Source organism: Geosmithia morbida, assembly GCF_012550715.1.
Source record: "Geosmithia morbida isolate 1262 chromosome Unknown scaffold_17, whole genome shotgun sequence".
NCBI lineage: Eukaryota > Fungi > Ascomycota > Sordariomycetes > Hypocreales > Bionectriaceae > Geosmithia > Geosmithia morbida.
This window is the reverse complement of record NW_023336204.1, coordinates 292,704-308,336: the sequence shown is the minus strand read 5'-3', so window position 1 is coordinate 308,336 and position 15,633 is coordinate 292,704. Positions and strand designations below refer to the sequence as shown.

At 54.7% G+C, this 15,633-nt stretch overlaps 9 protein-coding genes across 9 annotated transcripts; 4 read left to right on the top strand and 5 right to left on the bottom strand.

Annotated features, from left to right (window-relative positions):
• Positions 1–292: 292 nt before the first annotated feature.
• On the bottom strand, positions 293–1,340 carry GMORB2_3334 (small subunit ribosomal protein S9; the record flags this gene model as incomplete). Its single annotated transcript, XM_035465310.1, has 2 exons — positions 293–384; positions 479–1,340. The coding sequence occupies 2 exons, from the start codon at positions 1,338–1,340 to the stop codon at positions 293–295; spliced, it is 954 nt and encodes a 317-aa protein (XP_035318859.1).
• A 953-nt stretch (positions 1,341–2,293) lies between these two features.
• On the top strand, positions 2,294–4,037 carry GMORB2_3333 (elongation factor 1-gamma; the record flags this gene model as incomplete). The annotated part of the gene is made up of 4 exons (XM_035465309.1): positions 2,294–2,326; positions 2,483–2,669; positions 2,963–3,011; positions 3,080–4,037. The coding sequence occupies 4 exons, from the start codon at positions 2,294–2,296 to the stop codon at positions 4,035–4,037; spliced, it is 1,227 nt and encodes a 408-aa protein (XP_035318858.1).
• Positions 4,038–4,566: 529 nt separating this feature from the next.
• On the bottom strand, positions 4,567–5,510 carry GMORB2_3332 (CPDc; the record flags this gene model as incomplete). The annotated part of the gene is made up of 2 exons (XM_035465308.1): positions 4,567–5,380; positions 5,479–5,510. The coding sequence occupies 2 exons, from the start codon at positions 5,508–5,510 to the stop codon at positions 4,567–4,569; spliced, it is 846 nt and encodes a 281-aa protein (XP_035318857.1).
• Positions 5,511–6,101: 591 nt separating this feature from the next.
• Positions 6,102–7,139, top strand: GMORB2_3331 (ribosomal RNA-processing protein 36; the record flags this gene model as incomplete). Its single annotated transcript, XM_035465307.1, has 2 exons — positions 6,102–6,287; positions 6,363–7,139. The coding sequence occupies 2 exons, from the start codon at positions 6,102–6,104 to the stop codon at positions 7,137–7,139; spliced, it is 963 nt and encodes a 320-aa protein (XP_035318856.1).
• A 181-nt stretch (positions 7,140–7,320) lies between these two features.
• Positions 7,321–9,441, bottom strand: GMORB2_3330 (uncharacterized protein; the record flags this gene model as incomplete). Its single annotated transcript, XM_035465306.1, has 1 exon — positions 7,321–9,441. One exon carries the CDS (start codon positions 9,439–9,441, stop codon positions 7,321–7,323), a length of 2,121 nt encoding a protein of 706 aa, XP_035318855.1.
• Positions 9,442–9,803: 362 nt separating this feature from the next.
• GMORB2_3329 (protein DGCR14) lies at positions 9,804–11,177 on the bottom strand (the record flags this gene model as incomplete). The annotated part of the gene is made up of 1 exon (XM_035465305.1): positions 9,804–11,177. The coding sequence occupies one exon, from the start codon at positions 11,175–11,177 to the stop codon at positions 9,804–9,806; it is 1,374 nt and encodes a 457-aa protein (XP_035318854.1).
• Positions 11,178–11,856: 679 nt separating this feature from the next.
• Positions 11,857–13,549, top strand: GMORB2_3328 (uncharacterized protein; the record flags this gene model as incomplete). Its single annotated transcript, XM_035465304.1, has 4 exons — positions 11,857–11,997; positions 12,068–12,903; positions 12,978–13,419; positions 13,466–13,549. Coding segments are annotated over 4 exons (1,503 nt in total), but the record flags the coding sequence as incomplete, so codon positions are not given.
• A 423-nt stretch (positions 13,550–13,972) lies between these two features.
• On the bottom strand, positions 13,973–14,407 carry GMORB2_3327 (ribonuclease P/MRP protein subunit POP8; the record flags this gene model as incomplete). The annotated part of the gene is made up of 1 exon (XM_035465303.1): positions 13,973–14,407. The coding sequence occupies one exon, from the start codon at positions 14,405–14,407 to the stop codon at positions 13,973–13,975; it is 435 nt and encodes a 144-aa protein (XP_035318852.1).
• Positions 14,408–14,761: 354 nt separating this feature from the next.
• Positions 14,762–15,350, top strand: GMORB2_3326 (transcription elongation factor SPT4; the record flags this gene model as incomplete). The annotated part of the gene is made up of 3 exons (XM_035465302.1): positions 14,762–14,842; positions 14,976–15,229; positions 15,317–15,350. 3 exons carry the CDS (start codon positions 14,762–14,764, stop codon positions 15,348–15,350), a joined length of 369 nt encoding a protein of 122 aa, XP_035318851.1.
• Positions 15,351–15,633: the final 283 nt, after the last annotated feature.

The following is a 15,633-nucleotide window of genomic DNA, read 5'->3' as shown; positions in this document are numbered from 1 at the left end:
TTTTTTTTTTTGGGAAGACAGGAAATGAGTATTTTTGTTCAGCAGGACACGAATTGTGTACGTGAACACTCTGAGCGGGACAGACAGAACTGGTGAACAGTGGACAGGATCCAAGAGACAAGACAGGAAGTCTTGTCGAGTGGTTTTCTTCTATAACTACACCGAGTTCTAATAAGTACAATGAGGATAAACCCTCGAGTTGACTGTAATGTAACGTGTAATAACAGTGACAATAATTCTGACAAGCCATGGCAGCAATAATGGTAACAAGTACATCCGACGAAAGGACGAATCATCGCTTGACCCAGGCTGGGCTCTTGCGGGCCTTGAGGTGGCCGTGCTTCTTTCTCTCGACCTTTCTGGCATCTCGGGTGATGCAGCCGGCTGTTGTCAGGGTTAGCATGGTAAGGTAAGGGAAAAACAAGGATAGAGGCAAGGAAGAAGAAGAAAAGAAAGAGGGTGGATATATATAACTCACCAGCTCTCAGCGCCGTCTTGAGTGAAGGCTCATGAGCGACGAGACCGTTGGCGATAGCCATGGTGATGGCCTCGGCCTGGCCGGTGGTCCCGCCACCTCTAGCGATGACCCAGACGTTATACTTGTCGAGTCTGTTGGTGGCGGTGAGGGCCCAGATGGCCGACTCGCGATCGTGGACGCGGCCGAAGGCGTCGCTCAGGGTCTTGCCGTTGATGAGGACCTCGCCGGTGCCCTCGACGACGAAGGCCCTGGCCGTCGACTCCTTTCGGCTGCCCACGCCGACGGCACGGCCGTGCCTGTCGACGGTGGTGGGCTTCCGGAAGCTGACGGTGGCCTCGACGGGGCGGCTGAGCTGCTGCAGGGCCCTGTCCACCTCGGCGGGCCGCATGCTCGGCTCGATCAGGTTGAGGCGGCGGGCCACCTTCATGACCTTGGAGAAGTGGGCGGCCTTGATGGGCTCGCCGGTCTGGTGCCTCACCCCCTCGAGCTTGAGCCAGGGCTTCAGGGGCGCGTCCCGCGACTCGACCATCGGAAGGTCGTGGTACTTGGCCAGCAGGTTGAAGAGGCGGAGGTGGAGGTCGTTGAAGCGCGGCTCCCGCGAGAAGTACGACCCCAGCGTCGGCACCTGGCGCGCGTGCTTGACGTTCTGGAAGGGGATCTTGATGGCATTGACCGGATCTGCGGCAGCGACGGCGGCGGAGGAAGCCCCACCGTCACGTTCCGGAGTCGACGTCGTCGTCGTCAGGGATGCTGTCCGTGATGAGGTCGTGCTCAGCTGTCGTGCTTTGGGCCGGACGGCTAGCTGCCAGGTACGGCTCGTCAATTGCCGTGCGCATTGGAGGCCGTTCGCTAGAGATGCCATTCTGCCGACAAATGGAGGTGAGAAGGGAAGAAAGAAGAAAAAGGAGACGAAAAGTCCCCGAGGACAGCAAGAGCAGGGCGAGGCGTGGGTTCGACCGGTCGTCGGGAACGTGTCGTCGTCGTCACTCGTCAGTCGTCGTCGTCGGTCGAACCCCTACAGTACAAAATCCTGCGGCTTCGAATGCGGTCCGGTGATCACCCGTTTTCAAGTCACGTGCTAATATAAAGTGTACATATATACTCCGTACATGGACATGTATCATCATTACTAATACTCCGTAGTGAATGGGATAGCTCCAGCCACACAAAGTAGCTTGGCACTAGCCACAACATGACAAGGCGTGATTCTCCAATTGGCAATACAAGGTACTCCGCTGTACTGTACTCCGTGATATGGACTGAAACAGGAAAGGCGTGCCCTGGAAAGATATGCTGAGATGGTGTTACTGCCAAGGTACCTGTGGTAGGTGACGTTATCGCTCTCAAAAGAAAGAGAAGGTGCAATCTTCCCAGGCGACCGGTGACGTATAGTTACGACTGATATGTCTACGAGAGGGGGATTGATTTCTTGCAATGGCCAGTCTCTTTAAATAAGGACTGGATTGTATCAGACCATTTTTGTGTAGCGAGGAGTTGTTTGTTTGGTATCTACTAACAATTATTATAATAATAATATGTGGCTGCCCTTGGGTGACGAGGCCCCCCCCCCCCCCCCCCCCAAAAAAAAACAAAAAAAAACTGAAAAATTGAAAGAAAAGAACATGCAATTTTAGCGCGGGGCACGTCCGAACCCCCCGCTGCCTGGCAGAAAAATTTCCACCGTCGCGCGGCCTGTGCTTCTGCTATATCTTTTCTCTCTTCCCCCTCCTTTTGCTTCCTCTCTTCTTCCCTTTTCCCTCTCTTTGTTCCAAACAAAAATCCAACCTATTTTTTTGTTCCAACCAAACCGTCAAGATGGCTTTCGGCACTATCTTCACCAAGGGCACTGTTAGTTTTACCTTTACCCGCTCAATCTCTCAGACTTTATCTCTCAGTCTTTGTCTTCTTATTCTTCACTTTGCCGCCCACAGCTTGCTTGCTGCTTGTCGGGCTGCTAACCTGTTCTCTTTGGTTCCATCATGACTGACCTCAAACCTCTCCTAGGACAACCCTCGCACAACGGCAATCAAGGCCGTTGCCAAGGCCAACGGTCTTGAGATCAACTACGTTGATGTCGATTTCGCCAACCCTACCGCTGAGCACCTCAAGGCTAGCGGTCTCGGCAGGGTCCCCGCCTTCATTGGTGAGGATGGCTTTATCCTGTCTGAGGCTATTGCCGTCGCCATCTACAGTACGTATAACTGCCAGCGTCTCTGTCTCTTTCCCCTACCCCTGTGCCTGGGTGTGCGTGTGCCTCCGGCTGTCTGCTGCGCATTCACACGCCCTTCCCCCCCTTTCATGATGATCTAGCCTATTCATTACAGTTATCCCTGTCTGAAAAAGGTCAACTACGGTTGGCATATCTGTTGATACCGTCTAACTTCTGATTTTTTTTTTTTTTTTGCATTCTGCATTGTCACCTACTCTTCTCATCTACCCCAAATTGAGTCGAACATATCTTGCTGACATTGTCTGTCCACACAGTCACTTCCCAGAATGAGAAGACCACTCTCCTTGGAAAAACCAAGCAGGAGTAAGTTTTGTCTTATCCGACGATGGCGCGATCGAAATTCCTCAAAATCTGACTTTGGTCCTTAATAGCTACGCTTCCATCCTGAAGTGGATGTCCTTCTTCAACTCTGAGGTCCTCCCCTCTCTAGCTGGCTGGTTCCGCCCTCTCCTCGGCATTGACCCGTACAACAAGAAGTCTGTCGATGACTCTTCCAAGAAAGCCTACAAGGCCATCGGCATCCTCGAGGAGTACCTCCTCCGCCACACCTACCTGGTCGGCGACCGCATCACCCTTGCCGATCTCTTCGGTGCTGGTCTCATCACCCGCGGCTTCCAGTTCTTCTTCGACAAGAAGTGGCGCCAGGAGTTCCCCAACACCACTCGCTGGTTCGAGACCGTCATCAACCAGCCCATCTACTCGGCTACTGCCGACAAGGTCGAGTTCCTTGACGAGCCCCGTCTTGTCAACCAGCCCCCCGCCAAGAAGCAGGAGAAGCCCAAGGCTGCCCCCGCTGCGGCCGCTCCCGCTCCCGAACCCGAGGAGGATGCCCCCGCCCCTAAGCCCAAGCATCCCTGCGAGGCTCTCGGCCGCCCCACCTACCCTCTGGACGAATGGAAGCGCTACTTCTCCAACCACGACGAGAAGGACTCGATGAAGTACTTCTGGGAGACCATCCCCTTCGAGGAGTACTCCATCTGGCGCATTGACTACAAGTACAACGACGAGCTGACCCTGGTCTTCATGTCCAACAACCTCATCGGTGGCTTCAACGCCCGTCTTGAGGCTTCTCGCAAGTACCTCTTCGGCTGCGGCTCCGTCTACGGCGAGAACAACAACTCGGTCATCCAGGGTGCCTTCGTCATCCGTGGCCAGGAGTTCGAGCCCGTCTTCGATGTCGCCCCCGACTACGAGAGCTACACTTTCAAGAAGCTCGACCCCAAGAGCGCCGAGGACCGCGAGTTCGTCGAGGCTCAGTGGCTCTGGGACCGCCCCGTCATCGTCGACGGCAAGGAGTACCCCCACGCTGACGGCAAGGTCTTCAAATAAACACCTCTTAATTAAGGTGCGGATCTAGAAGACTAGCCAAAAGAAGAAGAAAAAAAAGAAAAGGAACAAAAAAAGAAATGATTATGAGAAATGGGTCCCCTTCATTGACCATGGTCAATGCTAGGGAGGAAAGGCACGAGTCATGAAATCAAGGATGGAGTGTCTAACGTGACATGCAGATCATGATGGGTTACATTGGTACGGTCCGGAAGATACACTCTCAAAAGTTTGCCTTGCCGTGGATGTGACTCTAGCGACCACTCTACAGTTCTATAGGCCAATATCTAAGAGGTTAAGAATAAGGAACGAAGAGATCCGAAGTCTACAAGATTTAGCTATGCTTTTGTTCTTGGTACCGTGCCGTATGCGCACCCTGATGATACCGATGAACTGGGGTATCTATTCTCTTTTTGCCTTGTCACCAGAATGCCTATCCTCCCGTTTGAAACTACTTAAGAACGAGGAACCGTATATACATGCATCTATCTCTACGTGTACGTATGCCATTCAACCCCCCACTCGCCAACGACTATGATGCAGGCAAAGAGTAATTCGGATTGAGACGAAAGGGGTTCTGGCGAATGTGCCTGCTGATGTCCGACTGCCAGCACAGGTCGTTGAGGTAGTCATGGACCTGGGGCAGGACCTGGGTAGACTCGTCGGAGGTGGCAGAGAACTCGGGTAGGGCGAGGATGTTGAAGGGTTCAGACCTCCCCTTCTCGGTGGAGTCGTCCACGAGGACGGTGTTTGTCTGGTCCCAGCGACGACCGGCGTCGGGGTCACCCGGGTAGGAGCGCCTGACGTCCCGGTCATCCCACAACCTGCCGAGGCGCTTGTAGCACTGCACGCGGGAGTTGTAGTCGTCGCCGCTCAGGCCGAAGCGGTCTCGGCCCCAGACGACGACGCAGCGGCCCCGCTGCTCCGGGGTCAGCAGCTGGGATACCATCTTGTCGACGTTCTCAGGCCGGGCGGACGACCAGATGGCCAGGTGGAATGTGTCGACGCAATACTGAAGGAAGCGTCGGGCGTGAGGCCTCTCGACGAAGTCAAAGGGCCGGTGGCGGGAGGGTCGGTGCAGCAGGGTCCCGTTCAGATCCATCACCACCAGGATCGGACGCGGGGATGCCAGGCGCGACGGCGGGGACAGGGCGCGCGCTATGTACCCCGGGGTCGGGTCGGGGACGCCGCCGGATGACGGGCTGGGGACGTAGCGGGCCTCTCTGGACTTGGCGGCGGAAGCGGACGCAGCAACGGCAGCAGCAGCGACGGCGGCAGACTCAGCGGCTTCGGCCTTCTTCCTTTCCTTCTTCTTGTGAGGTTTCTTGAGCCGTGCCGGAATATCGCTTCCGGTTGGGGTCAGTAGCTGATGCGATGCGATGTTGTACTGATACATGCATGTGTGTGTGTGGGACGTGAAAACTTACTGCGATCCGACTGACACCGTTCCATCTGTTGCGCCTCGCCGCGGGACATCATCTTTTGGAAACGATGGCACTTCGGACCTCATCTTGGGGACGATGGAGGGCGGAGAGGCAAGCTGTATGTGTTTGCTGTCGTTGTTATAGCCAAAATTGGTCGAGCGTCTTAGCTGGATGTTTGCGGTCTGTGATGAGTGAAAGCTCCTCCTCGAAGCAGTGAAAGTGTCATACAGCCAGTGAAGTTGTGTTGCTTTTGCGCGTGCGCCTGGTCTGCAAGACATGAGTGATGAGAGGCGTGAGATGGTATCGAAGAGTGGAAAGATGTTGGTGCCAGTAGAATTAGTGGTAATACTAGTCAATAGGTGTGGCTCTCATGCGACCCTCTTCTATATTCAATCATATATAAAACTCAGTTGAGTGAGGTTGAGATGAGACTTGTGATGGAGTTCTGATATATGCATATTTCCAAGTGACATACCTTATAAGTGCATATGTACCTCTAATATTGCTGTAACCCATTCCAAAAAAAAATGATAAGCTTATCGTCCATGTCCAAAAAAGAGAAAAAAAGAAATAGTCCATACCACCGCCCGCATTGGCTTGGTCATTTGGTCATACATGAACAACCAACATATAAGATTCCATCATGTCAGCAAAGAGGAAGATGCCATCTCTGGGACTCGACCGTCGCGTACGGCCGAGAAAGGAAGACGAGTGGGAGCCTGAAGTGGAAGACGCTAGCGACAACTCCGAGGACGATTCGGGGTCGGAACAAGTCCACGACGAGGATGAGGAAGAGGGCTCGTCTGAAGAAGAAGGATCAGATGCAGAAGTATGTGTGCTCCTCGTGCAAAAGAATGGGCAAAAGGAAGAAAAAAAAAGGACTCAAAATTGCTAACGATAATAGGCACAGGAAGATCCCAAGAAAGCCCTTGCATCCATATCGTTTGGCGCACTAGCACGAGCGCAAGCCTCACTACCACCCTCAGACAAACTATTGAAGAAGCGGAAGCTAGCATCGGGCGGCAGCAAGGACGCCGAGTCAGAAGACGACGACGGCAATGACGACAAGAACAAGAACAAGAAGAAGCTCGTGAGCAAGGCGGAGGCGGCAGCAAATATGAAGCGGTCGTCGAAGCACGCGCCGCAAGAGCAGTCGTCGAAGCGGCCGGTGTCACGACGGCGCGAGGTGGTCCCGACCGAAAGCAAGCGCGCGCCAGCACGCGACCCGCGCTTCGACCCGCTGTCGACGGGCAGGCCTGGCCAGTTTGACGAGGCCAAGGCGCGCAGGGCCTACGCCTTCCTGGACGAGTACCGCGACAAGGAGCTCGCGGAGCTGCGGGCGCAAGTCAGGAAGACCAAGGACCCCGGTCTCAAGGAGGAGCTCAAGAGGCAGGTGCTCTCGATGGAATCGAAGCGAAAGGCGCAGAAGAGGAAGGACGAGGAGCAGGCCCTGCTGGCCGAGCACCGCCGACGCGAGAAGGAGCTAGTGGCCCGGGGGAAGCAGCCCTTCTACCTCAAGAAGAGCGAGCAGAAGAAACAGCTCCTCACCAGCCGGTTCGAGTCCATGTCGAAGGGACAGGTAGACAAGGCCATCGCCCGGAAGAGGAAGAAGGTGGCCGGCAAGGAGAAGAAGGAGCTCGATACCTTGCAGAGAGTTACTGATCGGAGGGGTTATCATTAGTGCCGATCTTTATATATCTACAACAGACGTTTTTTTATAAAGACCGAATTTCAAACCAGAAAAAAGTGGTTGTCTTATTTTTTTTCCCAACCCACCGTCTATTGTTTTTAAAATATATTGTTTACAATGTGTGTTGTTGTTGTTGATACATTAATACACAGCAGTACTACTAGTGGTGTCCTCAGTTGATATATCCCGACTTGGCGACGCTCTGAGTGAACAGCTCTCGGCACCTGACCCTGCTTCCCAGCCTGGCGCATAGGAGGAAGGCGCCGCTGAGCTTGCGGTGAAGGCTGTACGTCTCCTCAGGCGGCGGGGCTAGCCTCTCTTGCAGCATGACGGGGATGAAGGACTTGACGCGTTCGGTGATGGTCTGGTCCCTGAAGTCGTAGACTTCGGGGGCGGACTGGAGGAAGGGCTCGGCCAGGGTGAGGACGGAGCCGATGTGAGCGTCGAGCATGGCGCGGCTCTCGTGGCCGGTGAGGTAGCCCAGGTCCTCGGACAGGGACTTGACGGCGGCACGGTCGGAGCGGGCGGCGGCTTCCAACAGGCGGACGTACTGGGCCACGAAGCGGTCGGGGAACTCGCGCGATGCGCCAAAGTCGAGCAGCACGAGGCGGTCGGCGGCCGCGTCGTACAGGAAATTGGTCCAGTTAGGGTCCGTCTGCATGAACCGGAACTCGGTGATCTCCCGGAGGCAAAGCCGCATGATCTGCGTGCCGATCCAGTCGCGCTGCTCCTGCGTGAAGGACTGCACCCGCGTCACCGTCACGCCGTCCATGAAGTCCATCGTGAGCACCTGCTTGCCCGACGCCTCCGGGTACACGTGCGGCACGAGGAAGACGTCGCGGCCGTCGGCGGCTCCGTCGGCTCCGCTCAGCATATTCTTGTACCGCGCCGCGCACGCCGCCTCGCGCTCGTAGTCGCACTCCCACCCGAGCTCCTGCCGCGCGTTGGCAATCGTTTTATCCAGGTACAGGCCCTTGGGTAGCAGGCTTGTCGCGTTGAGCAGCACCCCTAGATTGTCCAGGTCCGAGTTGATCGAGTCGGCCACGCCGGGGAACTGCACCTTGACCGCCACTCTGGCCCCGTTGGACGCCAGCGTGGCCCGGTGCACCTGCCCGATCGACGCCGCCGCGATGGGCGTCTCCTCGAACTCGCTGTACAGGCTCCGCCAGTCCTGGCCGAGGTTCGCTGTGAGCACTCGGTCCCGCTGCCACGCCGGCATGTAGTCCGCCCGGTCCTGTACCCGCTGGAGGACCTCCTGTAGCGGCTGTGGTAGCATCTTGGAGTCTTGGAAACTTATCATTTGGCCTAGCTTGAGGGCCGCCCCACGCATGCGCGACAGCCGCGACACCAGACGCTCCATGTTCTTACCGCTCATCAACACTGAACCCTCGCCACCGCTGCCGAATGCCCTGCTCACGCCTTCCGTCATGGCCCCACCCAGCATACCCGCCGCGAGACTGCCGTAGTTCCATAGACGGCTGAACCGGCTGGACGGCACGCGTGACTCGTTTAGCTTGCGTGTCTGTTCCATCTGCTCACCGGCCATCTCCTTGGCTAGCTGTGACATGTTCTCTTCGACGGCCTCCTTCTTGGCCTTCCCGGCTGGCACATCGTTAACGGCGACGGTGGCGACTGCTGGTTCGCTGACAGGTTCTTCCTTCGGCGTTGCCGGCGCGGGCGGAGCAGGAGCAGTGGTGGCAGTGGTAGTCTGTGAGACCTGATCAACCCTCTCACTAGGCACATCCTCCTCCACCTTTGGCTCCGCAGGGGCAGAAGGCGTCGGTGGCGGCGGCGGGTTTGGCCAGTACCGCATAGGATGCTCCTTTGGCGTAGCACCCCGTGCTTGCCTCGGCCTCTGTCTCTGCTGCTGCTGCTGTGCAATCCTACCACCCTGCTGCTTGCGCATCGATTCCAGAATTTGCGATCCTCTGCCTGTGTAGAATATGTTGACGTCCACGCCCGGCGGGGCGATTGGTTCTTCCTCTTGGTCCGTCTTGACATCCTCCTCCACGCCGGTGGCATGTTCAGTAGTGGCCGGGGTGGCATCGACAGTCGATCTCGACGTGGGTTCCGCACCGCTGGTGCTAGGCTGTTCTTGTGCCCGTTCTTGTGCCTGGGAATATGCTGGCGTATTCGTAGCAGCAGCAGCGGCGGCGGCGGCAGCAGCCTGCCTCTTGGCGTTCAACGATGTCGACGCTCGTGCGTAGGCTCCAACCTGTCGGCCGCGAAGGGCAACGTGCTTGGTCGCAACGGATCGAGAGGCGCCGACCACGGCCGCAAGGTCAATGGCCATATCGAGGAACCTCATTAGGGGCCGGTGTAGCCTCCAAAGGGCTGTCTTGGTGTTGGTTTTTTTCTCGGGAATGTTGGGGATGAGTGAATTGGACTGCAAGGAAGAGAGCTGGGTCCGATCCATTCATTTCTTAGTTGAAGCGTCTAGCTAGGGTTAGCAGTTATCCAGATATATGCACTTACCGGGGCTACTTCTCTGACTACTACTGAACCACACTCGTACGTATGTAACAATTATGAAAAAAACAGGGTTTCAGTATATATGATTGGCTTTGTTATTATTTTTCTAATACTATGTTCATATCTCATGTACGTGTGATTGCTTGTGCGGAGAGAGAAGAAGGGGAAGTTGCTGCAAGTCGCTCATGGCTTGACGGAAGGTGTTGGAGTTCCACGAACACTCCTCAACAGTGAACCCCTAGGCTTCATGGGTGTCGACTGGCCAAACGTCGCGCCAGGCGTCTTATTCTTTCCCGGGCCAAGTTGACTCAGAAGTCTCTGTGCTGCGGGTGTCAAGTTCCCTGTGACACGCGGACTGCTGGGGAACTTGGGCACAAGTGTCTTGTCTGCTTTGCCCAGGAGACCGTGCCGCGATGCCTCCTTGTTATTCTTTGCTATGCGCTCGACCATTCGTTCGTGCAGCATCTCTCTGTCTCTCTGGCCCTGAATCTTGAAAGGATTGTGCGCATCCCCGGAGCCAAGGTCGATGCGAGGAGAAGGCCCTGTAGCGTCTTCGTTGTCGTCTTCGTCGTCGACAAAGGAATAACCGTTCACCCTTGGTGTCTCACCTCCGCCGACGACGCCCGAATCCAGGTCTTTTGCGCGGGGTCTGCCGGCAACGGCGTCGCGTATAGAAGAGGCAGTCGGCGAGGGCGGCCTCTTGGGCACATGCGGCTCCGGTATTCTCGTGTTCTCGTAGACGATTGTCCGGGGACCCATGCGCGACGCCTGAGCCTGCCTATCTGCCACGGTGGGGACACCGTCCTCCATGTTTTCGGGTCCATACATAAGACTGTTCCTGGGAGCCGAATTCCAATGATCTGGTTTGGCCGGTCGGTCGTCAGACGAGTCTTTGATCGCTAGTCGGCCACTCTTCTTCATATAGCCGTCGTCAATCAGGCGGCCCTGCTGCGCGAGCCTGTCCTGAACCTCCTTCTGCTTGATCATCTGCTTCGAGGGCAGCTTGTTTCCACGCCAAAGCCATGCGTACTTGTCGGCGCGCTTCTGGTTCTGCTTATCCACCAGCTTATAGAAGCTCTCATTGTCCTCGCTCGTGTATGTCTCTTGGAACTTGGACAGGCTCATACCTACATCCAACCCTGGCGGCGCATCGCGTGCTGTCCGTACCGATGGGGCCGCCGAGGCTGGTGTGTCGCCCACATACGTCGTAGGGGTCTGCGCGGCATCTCCAAGCGTCCGTTTCGTGGCCGGGGTATTGCGACTCCTGCCGCCTCGCCCGGGGGTCATGACGCTCTGTAGTCGACGCCCGGCGCTCAATATCCATGCTTCATCCTTGGATTCGAGGGCATCGAGGTATTCCTGTTTGGTCTCTGTTTCGAGGAGGCCTGGAAAGAAGTCCCTCGCAATAATGCGCGATAGTGCATCGGTGTATGAATCCTCGTCGAGAACCTTTTTAGGGCGCTTAATCTTTCGGATTTGAGGTGGTGGTGGCATCAAGGCCATGTCGGCGGGCCTCTTGCGCACAAGAGCTTTGGATGGCGTTTGTAATGAATTCATCTTCGAGATGCGGTGTATTGATGTGTTGTCGAGATGTCGAATGAAAGGGATCCCAGTCGAGTCCGGCCGTCATCTGGGTTTAGAGAATGTGTGAGAGGCAAAAGACGGAGGCATGACGTTGAAAATGGTCAGCACCATCTTATCGATACCTGCGACAATATTCATTAACCGGGGTAGGTAAGATAGTGACATTTCTACCAAGGTATCTCTTGTATTGTGCCCTTTAGCGACGCCAGTGCACACTCAAGTACCCGTAGAAGCTCCTAGAAGAGCTCGACAGTGGATGATAGCGCTAATAGTGACTCGCCAGGGATCCCCCGGATAAATGAATAATTTTGGTCTGGTGCCCACTTTCTACTCTTCCCGCAAAAGTCTTGTCGTCTCCTTCACGTCCATGGTAGTCTTTCTATTCTACGCAAGCCTCAGGATCTTCCTTGTTTTTTTTCTTGGACTGGCACGCTATACCTCGGGCTCTGTTTCATCTCGGTTTTCGATTCTCCAGTGTTTCGGCCTTGCACGTGCAAGCGACTGGCCGATCGAGCTACACGCGACCTTCCCCCCACAGAGACGAGCCTCCCCCGCCTTCGATCCTTCACAACGAGATTGTCACTATATAATTCTTCCTGTTTCCTTGATACCCTGCCAGATAATAAAAAGAACAGGATAGGAGAGAGAGATAATGTCAAAGTCGGCCGTGGACCTCAAGAATGAGGGCAACAAGGCCTTTACGTCGGGCGACTACCCCGGCGCTGTCGAATTGTACAGCAAAGCCATAGAACTTGACGATAAGGAGCCTCTGTTTTTCACCAACCGAGCTCAGGTGCGCAATGTGCTTGTGTTTCCCGGAGGAGGCGGTTGACTAACATTGCGGCACTGCTTGTGTCTATCAGGCGTACATCAAGACGGAAGCATTCGGCTATGCCATTGCCGACACGACCAAGGCCCTGGAGCTGAACCCCAAGCTCGTCAAGGCATACTACCGTCGGGGGCTTGCGCGGGCAGCCATTCTCCGACCCAAGGAGGCCATTGATGACTTCAAGGAGTGCGTCAAGCTGGATCCCGGTAACAAGGATGCGCGCCTCAAGCTCGAGGACTGCAAGAGGATCGTGCGCCAGATGGCTTTCTTCGCCGCCATCGAGGTGGGTGACGAACCCTCTGCCGCTGAAGGCCTGGACCTCGACAGCATGGCCGTCGATGACAGCTACGACGGCGCCCGCCTCGGCAGCGAGATGACGCAGGAATTCATCGACGACATGACGGAGCGCTTCAAGACGGGCAAGAAGATTCACCGTAAATACGTCTACCAGATTATCTTGGCCGTCAAGAAGCTCGTGTACGACGAGCCGACAATGGTGGAGATTTCGGTTGCCGACGACGTTCAGTTGACGGTATGCGGTGATACTCATGGTAGGTTCTTAGATTCCCACAATCTAGAGACACACCGGGAAAAGGGCAACGCGCTAAACACATGCAACCAAACAGGCCAATACTTTGACCTCATGGAGCTCTTCCGACGTAACGGCAAGCCCAGCGACAAGCACTGGTACCTCTTCAACGGCGACTTTGTGGATCGTGGCTCGTGGTCCTGCGAGATCGCTCTCCTCTTGTACGCATACAAGTGGCTGCGGCCCAACGCCTTCTTCCTCAACCGCGGCAACCACGAGACGGACGACATGAACAGGGTCTACGGTTTCGAGGGAGAGTGCAAGGCCAAGTATAACGAGAGGTATGCTCTCTTTTGCTATCCTGCTTAATTCCCCGTCATCTCCAGCGCGTGGTATCCTAACGTCTTCCAAACAGAGTATTCAAGCTCTTCTCCGAGAGTTTCTCGGCGCTGCCCTTGGCCACCCTCGTGGGTAAGAGCTACCTCGTCCTCCATGGCGGTCTCTTCTCCGACGACAAGGTGACCCTCGACGACATCCGCAAGCTCAACAGGCACAACCAGAGGCAGCCCGGCCAGTCGGGCCTGATGATGGAGATGCTGTGGACGGATCCCCAGGTGGAGCCCGGGCGTGGCCCCAGCAAGCGCGGTGTTGGAATGCAGTTTGGCCCGGACATTACCAAGAGGTTCTGCGAGAACAACGGTCTCGAGGCCATCATTCGCAGCCACGAGGTTCGCATGGACGGATACGAGGTGCAGCACGACGGAAGGTGTATCACAGGTAGGCCGTCTCACAACGATACGCATGCATGCATGTATATCTCGGGAGTGTTGTCCTTTGTCGCTAACGACTGCTTGCGCGTCAGTCTTTTCTGCTCCGAGGTACTGCGACTCGACCGAGAACAAGGGTGCTTACATCAACATCGGTTCGGATTACAAGCTCAAGTTTGAGAAATTCGAGGCGGTACCGCATCCCGATATCAAGCCCATGGTATGTGCTCTCCTTCCTCTCCCTCTTGTCTCCCCCTGTACCTTGAACCTCGTTCCGACTAACTCCTTGCAGGCATATGCTCAGAATTCTGTCATGTCGTCTTTAATGTAAGGGAAAAAATAATAAAAAATCTAGATAAACTACAAAGAGAGAACAAGAAGATGAAGGAGGTTTATCATGAGTCCATGAAGCAGAAATATTGAAAGCGACAGCAGGTAGACATATAGGCTCGCGAATGAGGGCAGGTAGTGGAACGGGATACCGCATAACCAGGCGTTTAAGTCGATATTGGCACATTGAAGCATGTTGTCATGGGGCCGTGCATTAGTGTGAGATATTAATTTACCCATGTGTTATTGCCTCGGGATGAGTATTGATGCTGGGGCCCAGACGAGACAGGGAGAAAGGTGCGTGCGTGCGTGCTCAAGCATTCCACAGCTCCTCCTGTCCATGACTACCAACCATGGCGCCAAGCCAGTCAGAGCACTGCCTCAACCGCAGGAGACTCTGCATGCCGTCCTCCCTGGCGCCCCTCCAGGCTGTCATGGCAGCGGCGAACGAGGCGAGGTCGTCGCGGGGAACGCGTACCCAGCACTCGGATCCCTGGACCTTGAGCACGTCAACGGACACGGCCGCCCCGGTGAGACCCAGAAACTGGCGCAGAGCACTTGTGCAGTACGTCTTCACCTGTAGGGGGTCCAGGTCGGCTTTGAAGGAGGATGAGGAGAGCTGGCTGTTGCTGGTGTTGTCGCCGGTGATGAGTTCAAGGTGGGCGTAGGAGAATTGGGGGGCCCGAATGGTGCATGTGAGGATGTCGTGGGACTTGGGTATACCGCTTCTATTTGAAGTCTCCGGCATTTTTTCTAAATAAGGAAGAAGAAAATAAGACGGAAGAAACGAAAACAAAGGATTGTACTATTATAGTGAATAGATATAAAAAGTGATTGTGTTTTGATGTGAAAAAAAGGAGTGTTGAGTGAAGCAAGGCGAAGTAAAAAAATATTTTGCGTTTTATCGCATAGATGCATAAAATCTCGCGGTCGTCCCCCCCCCTTCCAAATCCCATACAAGTGTATGCGCGCGCCGCCATCTCAACGAACATTCTCATCAACTCTCATCTCCAAACAAACAGCCACGCATCACACGCAGCCCACGGGTCTCCATAAAGAGACATTTATCAAGGAGACGGATATTCCTGGACTAGCAATCACAATGTCCTCTGCATTCGTCGCTCCAAGCCAGCAGCGCTACCTACGCGCCTGCATGGTATGCTCCATCGTTCAGACCTACGCAGTAAGTTCTTGTGCATCCGGGATCACAAGAGAAGAAGAAGAGAAGACGCTACAATAGGAATTGGGCGATGGAAGAATTTGAAGATGGGAAAGAAAAAAACGGGAAGAAGAATAGGGAGCTGACAAAGGTCCAGCGCTTCCGTGATGAGGGATGCCCCAACTGCGAAGAGTTCCTCCACCTCCAAGGCTCCCAGGACCAGATCGAGGGCTGCACGTCCCAGGTGTTCGAGGGGGTCATCACCCTCGCCGACCCGTCCAAGAGCTGGGTGGCCAAGTGGCAGCGTCTGGACAATTACATCCCGGGCATGTACGCCATCAAGGTCTCTGGTCAGTTGCCTGATGAGGTGCGGTCCACCATCGAGGAGGAGTATAGGATACAGTATATCCCGTGAGTTCAGCCCGTGTTGACAGTCTTACCTGATAAATCTGCCCCCCCCAAGATATTGGTTGAAAAGAATACTGACAAACGATGTAGGAGAGATGGAAGTGAGGCCGAGGTGGATCAGTAACGCGGGATCGATCTTTTTTTAATATCTGTACTTTAGTAGCGAGTTTTCAAGAAGAGAAAAAAAGATAAGAGGCGTTTTGAATTGGAGTTTTAGAACAATATCAAGTTTTGGTGTCCCTCGGTATTTGAAATTTCTTGAAATGGACAACATATATATCTATATATATTACATACAAAGAGAGAGTTGTAAAAGTAACGCTTTAAATATGTCCTAGTGTCACCGCTGACGATGTAATTTTCTTAAAAACTCCAATGGACGCCATATAACAAGACTTAGACAAGAA